At 46.0% G+C, this 10,115-nt stretch overlaps 1 protein-coding gene across 1 annotated transcript in view; it reads left to right on the top strand.

The window, feature by feature from the left end:
* Positions 1 to 340: 340 nt before the first annotated feature.
* LOC311495481 (polypeptide N-acetylgalactosaminyltransferase 18-like) overlaps positions 341 to 10,115 on the top strand; it is a gene marked incomplete at both ends in the record, with an annotated part of 147,420 nt that continues 137,645 nt past the window's right edge. The window contains one exon of the mRNA XM_084554941.1: positions 341 to 614. Coding sequence (XP_084411067.1) covers positions 341 to 614 — 274 coding nt within the window. The remainder of the gene's footprint in view (positions 615 to 10,115) is intronic.

The raw sequence follows: 10,115 nt of genomic DNA, 5'->3' as shown, positions 1-10,115 counted from the left end.
AGCGCTACGAGCCGGCGTGGGCGGGGGTGGAGGGGGTGGAGGGAGCGCAGCGCTGCGTCTCCCTGCTTCACAGCGGCTGAGCGCAGCGTGACTCGCCGGCTGCTCACCAGGAACGCTCCGCTTCAGTGTCACAGTCAGAGTCAATCTGCGGCAGCGGGAAGCCCTCGGAAGCCTCCGGAGGATTTAGAATGCCTCAGCCGGGTCTGGAGAGCTCAGAGGCGGACTGACACCCCGCGGCACCGCGTCGCTTCGCTCCCATTCGGACTCGTTTCTCGGGAGCGTACCGATCCACCTGCTCTGCGCGCGTCGGCAACAAGGAGCCCATGGAGGTGATGTCGCGATGCTGTGCACAAGGAGAACTAAAACTTTGGTGTCGACATGCGTGATCCTGAGCGGCATGACCAACATCGTGTGTCTCCTGTACGTCGGCTGGATCACCAACTATGTGGCCAACAGCCACGGTCCTAAAGTTGCGGAGAGCGGCGGCGGCGGAGGAGGAGGAGGAGGAGGAGGAGAGGCGGACAGAAAGTTGGAGGAGGACAGTAAAGGTGAAACCCTGAGGATTATCGAGAGGCTGGACCGGCTGGAGAGCGTGGTCAACGAGCACATCAAAGGTCAGTACTGCTGGTTGATCTGCTCAAAGTTTGTTCTGAATCAGGAAGGATCCCCTGCTGCTGTCAGGGATCAGTTTGATCATAAAAACTAGAAATCACCACCATCAGCTGATCTCCAGTACTCACTGCGTTCATGCGTAAAAACGGTCACATATGTTTGAAGGATTCCAGCTTCTGAAAAGTGACTTTTTGCTGCTGTTCTCTTAATTTAATGAGACATAGAAAAGAATAGAAGTGAGAAGTTGTGAGATACAAATCAGAATTGACAGCTAATGAACATTATTATTAGAACATATATATTAATTAAAAGTTAAAGATTTAAAGATCCCATCGCACTGAAAAGAGATAAAATAAGATAAGATAATCCTTTATTTATCCCACAGTGGCAGCAGTCTGCAGTTTAAAGAACAGATTAGACAGAAGATAAAAAAGTAAACGGTACAAAAAAATGAAATACAAAATAAAAATGCATGTAAGGAGGCTCAGACTTAACTGCTTCACTGATGTGCAAAGGAAACGTTTCATTTTGATACCATGCATAGCTAAGCTTGCACCGTCATCTGGGAAGCTACAAATTCTTAAAGTCAGATTTGAGGCGAGTGCAGAGAAGGTTAGAGATCCAAGTCAAGCCACAAACCTTTAATTGGAATGAATTCGTGAGTGGAAGACACTTTAAGGAAAAGAATGGACATGGGCCTTCTGAGGGTGTCCTGTGGTTAGTGGGGGGGGGGGCTTTGAGGGGAGGGGCCTCTGTGGATCATCCCACAGATACTTGATCAGTTTCGGATCTAGTGAATTTGGAGGCCAGGTCAACACCTTGTGCTGTTCTTCATGTTTTTTTTTTAGTTGTTCCTAAAGTGTTTTTGTGTGTGTGTCTGTGTCAGGCTGCATCCTGCTGGGGATGGCTGCTGCCATCAAGGAGTGTCATTGCTATGGGGTGGGGGTGCCTGGTCTGGTCTAGGTGGGTGCTACATGTCTAAGTAACATCCACACCAATGAATGCCAGGTCCAGAAGTTTCCCAGTAGAACATTGGTTTAAATGTTATTGACTTCTCCTGTCAGTGGTCATAATGTTGTGGCAGATAGGTGCACATGGCTCATTGTTTCAGTACTGTCCAGACTGAGCCGACCATCAAACCCACTGACAGTTAGCGTCCCACTTTATTGTACTATTTGTGTTTGCAGCCGTTTTTCAGCCGTCTCTCTTAAACCTAGATTCAGAAATCAGATCAGGTCAGAATCTGCAGATCAAGACACCAAACAGTTTACTATCACAGAGAGAGGATCTGGTTCATTGATAAAAAAAAAAAAAAATGTTTACATGATACTCACACGGGGGCTGCTCGTACCCCGCCCCCCGTGTTTTAATGAGCTGCACGTCAGTGAGTCAACACGAATTAAGAAGTAGGACAAACTCTTCCCGCGTCCTCCGCTAAATGGGACAGTACGCGGGGAGCAGCGTGGTGTCTCCTCTAATGCTCAGCTGGAGGAGCGCCAGTCCTCTGAGAGACGGGGGGCGTGATTTATCCAACATCTCGGAGGAAGATGGTCGATCCAGGACTGAGCTCGATGAGAGGCCGGATTAAAACTGTTGAGAGGACAAACATCGTTGCACACGCGGAGACGCTTACAGGCAGAGACGCAGCAGCTAACCGTGGCGTTTACAGTACAAGTACAGTAAATCTCACAGCATCTGTTTGTGTTGTGCATTCAGAATTCAAAGTGCAAACAAAGAAGCTGTTTTTAAATGACATTAACTCAGACCTCAGACTGAGGATCAGTATTAAGGAGCTGGACAGAGTTCAACATGTAATACTTGAGCAGTAATGTTATCCAAAGTCTGTTTTTAATATATGCAAATGAGCGGGCATTTCATTCATCAAACAGACAGCGGCTCAGCTTTTCATTTACTTATTAAACCCTCTAATTAATTTACGTTCCTGGAGACTGAAAGAAGCCTGGAAATAATTTGGTTTTTATGTTTCTCCAGATGAATAGTTCCCAAAGAGCAGCTAAGAGCCTGGTTGAGTCTTTCTGACCTGCGTTATTTTTGTGATTGATCAGATTAATGATGACCCTAACGCTAAGGTCAGAGTGTCGGCCTCCAGAGCTCTGTTTCCACTCTGGATGTTGAAGAGGTTTCTCACAAGTGGGGAAAAAGATGAGCACCCTTTCTTAGATCTTCTCCAAATTAGATGCAGATCCGACGAGATGTTTCCAGAGCTCTGCTTGTTCTGTTTTACGCCGGCGTCCCTCTTCTCTTCGGGTCGGCTCAGAGTGCAGCTCAGTCTCCGTGCAGAGATAAGAGCGCACTCGTCGTTAACTGATGGTGAACTGAACCGTTCAGGAGCGCTAATAGAATCTGCATAGGCTCCAGGGTTAGAGCGGGTGAATAAATTTAGCCTCAGGAGTGCTTGGCGCGCTCTCCTCCTTCTCCTCCTCCTCGTCCTCCTCGTCCTCCTCTCCCCGTCCTCCACTCCGTTCGGCCCTGGGAGCCCGGTGCCAGATTACACTGTCAGCCGGGGGCCGATGTGTTTATGTGTTTGTGCTTTTGTCACCGTTACAAAAAGAGCAGACGGAGGGGCCGACAGGCAGGTCTGAAGGAGGACAACGCTGCGTTAGGTGAGAACGCTCTGATGCTACTGTCGCTGGCGCCGAGCTGGAGGCTGAGTCACAGCGTTTTCAGAGTTTGAATGAGTTTTCTATATGAGCGTGTTACTAATAATCTCTGTGATCCTGCTACAGCATCAGCTCCATGTTGAGTCAATACCTCAGATCTGGCTCTGGTTCTGAACAGACCACCTTCAATTATGACATGTATGGAGGCCCAGTATCTCCAGTATTAAATAAAAAACTGAAGCACACTTTTAAAGTTGTAGTGTGAACTATGAAGTATAAATCTTTAATGTTTTATTTCTAAACTTCATTGTCACTTTATCATATAGTGATTTTATCACAACCATTTCAGACGGACTGTATAAAAAGTGGACGCCATGACAGCTCCCCCTTGTGGCTGGCTGCTGTATAGGCAGTATAGGTCATAAGCCCCGCCCCCTCCATATTAGTTGATGTGACTTGGGCCAAACTAGAACAAGGATGGTTTCCATCATTTGAGGTAATATTAATATAATATGGATGTGTGCATCAAGTGTCCATTTTTGTCTGAGAAGTTTAGTTTTAGATATTTCATGCTACAAAAACAGGATGTGATGTCATGACGATTGACAGTTGCCATAACAACTGCTCAGTTAAGTGGTCCCGTAGGACCTGGAGAGATTAAGAATAAAAAATAAGAAGATATGTAAGTACAGTGTACAATCCAACATTTCCTTGTAACTGGTGGAGGTAGAGCAGAGCGTAGTATTAACCAATCAGCAGCGAGTCTAGAGGAAGTGTGGGCGGGTCTTTGACAACGTGGCTCCACTCTCAGACAGTACTGGTCGGAGCAAGATGGCGCTGCCCGTCACTTCAGTTTTTTGTTCCCAAACGTCGTCGTCCCTTCCGCTTCCTGCCGATCCAGTCAAGGAGCTACTAGCGGTGCTCCGATCAGCGCTTTTGCAGAAAATCACGTGATGAGTCGATCACGGAAGGAGCCGATTGGCCGACGCCAGTCACCAAGCATGGCGTCTGTCTGAAGCTGCTTCAAAAAAAAAGAAACAAACACTTATTTGGACTCATTTATGTTCACGGTGTGTGGTCGCTATAATGTTCAGCTACTCAGGAATAATCAGGAGTCTCCACATCCACTTGGTTCAGATTCAGAGTAGCTCCTGGATGTCTCTATGTCAGATGTAATGATGTTAACTGGTCCTTGAATATGAACTAAAAGCTCTGACTGTGCATCTGTGCACTTTCCAGCATCAAATATTTTCTCATATTTGAATCTGAAGATGATTTTTCGTCTTTTCTCGGTGGCTGGTTTTGTAGCACGTATTAATTTATCTGGACGGCTGACCTCAACTAAAATATGAAACGAATTAAAAAACCTCTTGACAGTTTGACGTGACATTTATTTGACACTGCACACTCTGGGACTCCCGTTCATCCAAAATCACTTCACTCAGTCACTTCTTCCAGCGGCAGACACTCAGGCGCCGCTCCACCAGATCAGCTTTTGAATCGTTGCTTGTTATTTACAGACTTAACCTTCCTCGGCTGGCGAGCATCAGCGGAAATGAGGGAATTAAATTGTCTTCCAGTGATTTTCCTGAAGAGGAAAAACCGACTCTCTCAAGATGCTCGGAATTGCAGGTGTCAAAGACGATGAGAGTCTCAAAGAGAACACCTGAAGAAACGACAAACCGTCAGAGGAAATGATTCAGAGCTGTGTTGCCAGATTGGTTGGGCAGTTTTGAATTTTATTTTGCAGGTAAAAATAGAGTCAGGAGGCTGGTTCAGGATCATTTTGATGTTTTTTTCTAATTACTTTTTAACGCTGATTTGAAACAAAAACCAAAACCATAAAACTGAAGCCACAAAAATAAATTCCAGTCTTCTTGTCGTCTCCGGCCAGAGCTGCAGAGCTGGAAAGTGTCTCCCTGTCTCCGCTCGGTCGCGATGCTCAGAGGTAGACTCGTGCTCCTTCTGATCCGTCCACTCTGAGAGGACGATGGCGTGAAAGGAGCCAGTTGGTGGGACTTTCTCCGGGGGTCCCGAGGGCCGCTACGTATCTGGGGCTGCAGGATATTTTGGGTGTGTGCTTGAAGGAGTTATCCGTCCGTAATAGAGGTCACAGATCAAATTATTGAGGTCAGAGAAAACTTTGCGGAGCTGTGTTGCCAGATCGGGCATTTTAGAATTTTATTTTGCAGGTAGAAGTAGAGTCAGGAGTCAGGAGGCTGGATTGGGATCATTTTCAACGGTGATCTGGAACAAAAACCAAACCATAATACTGAAGACACAAAAACTAATTCCAGTAGCTGATAGAAGAAACGGAAACCAGTCATCTGGTCGTCTCTGACAGACTCCTCCTGATCTGTGTCCACTCTGAGGGACGATGGCGTGAAAGGAGCCAGCTGGTGGGAATTTCTCTGGGGGCCCCGAGAGCCACTACGTATGTGCGGCTGCAGGACATTTTGGGTGTGTGCTTGGAGAAGTGGGCGATCAGGCGTTTTTGTATTTTATTTTGCAGGTAGAAATGGAGTCGGGGCTGGATCGGGATCATTTTGACTTTTTAATGCTGATTTGAAACAAAACCCAAAATGCACTTACCCCTTTATGAGTCGCCGCTGCGCTCTTGGGGTAATTTTGGTCGGCCGGTCGCTCCTGGGAAGGTTCACCACCGTTCCATGTTTTCGCCCTTTGGGGATAATGCCTCTCAATGTGGTTCGCTGGAGTCCCAAAGCTTCAGAAACGGCTTTATAACCTTTTCCAGACTGATAGATCTCAGTATATTTGTGCACTGGATTTTTAGACCATAGAGATTTAAAATCATTTTAAGAGAGTTGGCCATCTCCTTCCCCCCCCAAAAGTTGCCAGGGTCTCGCAGAAAATTCTGCTATGCTTGCATGTGCATCTTGCGATAGGCTGCACTAGAGTAACCAAAAAAAGTACTAAAGAAAACATCCATCTAATATTTAGGGCGGTTTTGTGTGAGTTTCTAAGCAGCATTGGGGCTGGAGAGCTTCTGCTGCATCTGGCAACTGTGATTCTGACCTTTGAGAGACTCTGACAGCAGAGTGTGACTGAAGAAACATTATCTTCCCCCTGGACTTTAGTACCTTGGTATATCTTTGCCTAAACTGAATCTTCAGGCTTTGGGAAACATTGTCTTAATAAAGCAACGAGCCAATGCTGCAGGTAAACATTTATTATCTGTCAGAGGAAATCACGCAGAGCTGTGCTGCAAGATCGAGCAGTTTTGAGTTTTATTTTGGGGGTTAAACTAGAATCATGCAGCCTGATTTGGGACATGACGTTTTGATTCCACTTTTAATTCATTCCTTTAATTTTGCACACTCTGTGACTGCATACAGAACAAATCGTTTGTGTTTTAGGGTGGATTTCCTGGATTCGTTTGCTAAGCAGAAACGAGACACCCTGTGCTGCGCTGGCGCTCGATATCGGGTGGCCCCTCTGACCGGTGCCGTGTTACCCTGCAGGTCATGAGACGGTGCATATTTTATTTGTTCACAGCCGTTCATTTCTTCTCCGCGGGGCGTCCCACGACAGAGATGTGCACGAACAAAAGGCGCGAGTGTCGCCACAAAATGGATTCCTGGCCCCTGTTCTGACTTCTTCCTGTCAGTCTTACGTCTCCTCACGTGTGATTTATTCATTTATTTTTTTGATTCCTGATCCGAGCTCTGTTTGTTGTTTTTTTTCCCCTATCCCGCCAAGTCTTATTTTTAGCAGCCTCTCTGTGAGTCAATGCAAGTTGATCCGTGTTGACAGCCACGCTGGAGAGGAGCAGCGTGGGGTGGACTTCTGAGGCTTGTCTGTGAGCGCGACTGTGTGTTTGTGCATCGGGGCGTACGTTGCGTGTCACTGAAGGTGTGCTGCGGTGGCGTGAGATCTGACGTGGGTGTCACGGCCTTGCCCACGGAGCGTGCGCGCCGCTGCGTGAAGAGCGCGGTCGCTGTAAACATCCTGACATCCATCGGGTTCAGACTTCGCCGACGCGCAGGTGCACTGGGACGATTGCAGAAAGAAATCAATCCTGTTTTTATTTTGTAGCTCTGGATTTTCCCTGCCTCAGGACAAAACGCTGATATGCAAAATTCAGAGCAGCTGGATGTGAATGATACTTTATTGATGCTTCAGTAGAATAGAATAGAAGAGAACGTCTTTATTGCCATTGTATTAGTATAATGAAATTAAGGTGACCTTAATAAGGTCGTTTTCTTTGGATTAAAGGCAGACGACTTTTCTTTTGCACCTAACTGAAAAGCGCCGTGGTGCAGATTATTAAGATGCAGGATCTGGAAGGCAGGATCCTAAATGAAAGTTCTTGCATCACCTGCTCAGAACTGTTGACCTAGACAAAACCTACTAAATTTTTTTTAGCTAACCTTTTGCAGCTGCAGGAGTCATGGATGTTTACATGCAGTATAACTATTAGTGTCTGACTCTACTACTAATTATAAGGACAATCAAATATGCAACAAGATGAGCATTGCTAATTTCCCTCCAATACTTCCCGGGACTAGAGTTTCATTCCTACAAGATCTACTGTTCTGCTAAGAGATAAATGTACGTTCCTCGTCTGATCAAAGTGGGTCGCTCCTGGAAAAGTTCCCGCTGTGGAAATGGGATTGTTTAAAATTAGATGTCAGGGCAGAAAGCCTCACTTTATATCCATCTCTGTGAAATGTGATGTAAAATACCAAGAACAAACTGCTACTGTATCTGCTCACGTGGAGAGATTAGTTTTAAAATGTTCACTTCTACTATGAGTACGTAGGAGAACAAGAGAAGAACATCGTAGGCAATAATCTCTCGTTAACGGAGCGTCGTCTCTTTTCATGAACGAAGGAGCAGACCCCGTGTCTGACTGATGGGAGGCCGTCACTTTAACAGCTTGACGGAGGAGATGATGAACGTTGTGGACAATGCAAGTTGTTCCAACATGTCAGCTAGTGAAGAGTGATTTAGATTATTTGTTTTTCATTGTTTTATAGAGACAATAGCTGCGTTCACGTGGGAGCCTGATGGAAATTATTCTCATCAGATTCCAAATGAACTGATCTGATGCCCGAAAACAACAATCGCTATAGAACTACACCAACTTTATCTCCAGTCTTGAATGTCTAGAGTAGAAGACGACCAAGATGTCTCCATGTCTCCATGGTCTCTGTCCACACTGATTCCATCTTGGTTCATCTTGTTTTTCTACCTCCATGTTTCTGTCCCTCACCTGATGTTTACCCCACGTGGAGCAGACATGCTCAGAGAGAATGGATTTATTCCAACAACCAGAGAGAAACCAGCAGCTTCCAAGGGTCTACATGGTCCGACTGAAAATTCCTTCAGACTCAGCTCCCATTCAGACTTTGCGATCTGATCACCGTTGTCCAGCATTACTTACCTGTGTTCACACCTGCCATTAAAATGCGTCTCCACCATGCGTCTCCAGCCACCTCTGGAGATCTGATCTCAGTTTCATCCTCTGTATGCAAATAAATGCAGAAATCATGTGGGATGCAGCAGAATATTGTAACAGCTAATGGATCTCTACCTACAAACAGCTGATGTTGTGTGTGTATCGCGTTTTTTCTTTATGTAATGAGCTCCTCTTCCACAGATCAGCCCTGTTGAGTAGGTGGTCTTTAATGTGACCCAGGACTCATTGTGTGTTCACACTACCAAAGGAAGGAGGTCACATGTGTCCCAGACCACCTCCACATGAGATTGGTTCAATCAAAAGTGTCCTTAGTGCGTCCTGTGTGTGTTCACACCTTGCTGCCATCTTTTATCATCACGTGTGCACCTTGTAAGACTTTAACTCCATCAAACATCTGCAGCCTGAAGAGTTTGATTGGCAGAGCTTTACAGGAGAGAGAGAGAGAGAGAGAGAGAGAGAGAGAGAGAGAGATGCATGGCTTCACTTTTATTTTATTGACTTATTGAGTATGTGGTGGATAAAAAAGGGATGTTGAGGAAAAAGCAGAAAGGTGTAACACCCGGCTTAATAGACGACCTTTACTGCAGTATCACATAGTTTAGTGACATTTTAATGCAGTGAGCTGGAAGGTTAGCCCGCTGCACATCAACACATCAGACAGAATAATGTAACAGAGGACCAGAAGTCTGCAGAGTTGCACATCTAACAGTCTGAATGGATCATGTACCGCTGCACCACATCACTGTACATACAATCTGCCCTGAAGCTAGGAATACGTGATTAAAAACAAAAAAGAAAACGAGTCAAAGAGGAGTTTGTGTCTCTGCTGGACTGAAACCAGATTTGAAAGCAGCTCTGGGCGATTTCCTGAGGACAGGACTCAGAGCAGTTCACACCTCCATTAGATGAAACTCATTTGGCTGAAAAGAAGTGTTGGATGGGGGGGCATGTCGTGCAGTGTTGTCACGCAGTCAAAGACGGCAACTCGAGCCAATAAGTGGAATGTTTGTGCAACAATATAATGAGACCTTCACCAATCGGGCATAACATTATGACCACCTTCCTAATATTGTGTAGGTCTCCCTTGTGGTGACTCATCATAGAATGGACATGGGCCTTCTGAGGGTGTCCTGTGGTGTCTGGTAACTGAATGTTGTTAGTGGGGGGGCCTTTGAGGGGAGGGGCCTCTGTGGATCATCCCACAGATACTTGATCAGTTTGGGATCTAGTGAATTTGGAGGCCAGGTCAACACCTTGTGCTGTTCTTCATGTTTTTTTTTTAGTTGTTCCTAAAGTGTTTTTGTGTGTGTGTCTGTGTCAGGCTGCATCCTGCTGGGGATGGCTGCTGCCATCAAGGAGTGTCATTGCTATGGGGTGGGGGTGCCTGGTCTGGTCTAGGTTGGTGCTACATGTCTAAGTAACATCCACAGCAATGAATG

Source organism: Chelon labrosus, assembly GCF_963514085.1.
Source record: "Chelon labrosus genome assembly, chromosome: 11".
Classification (NCBI taxonomy): Eukaryota; Metazoa; Chordata; class Actinopteri; order Mugiliformes; family Mugilidae; genus Chelon; species Chelon labrosus.
This window is presented reverse-complemented; position numbering and strand designations above follow the sequence as displayed.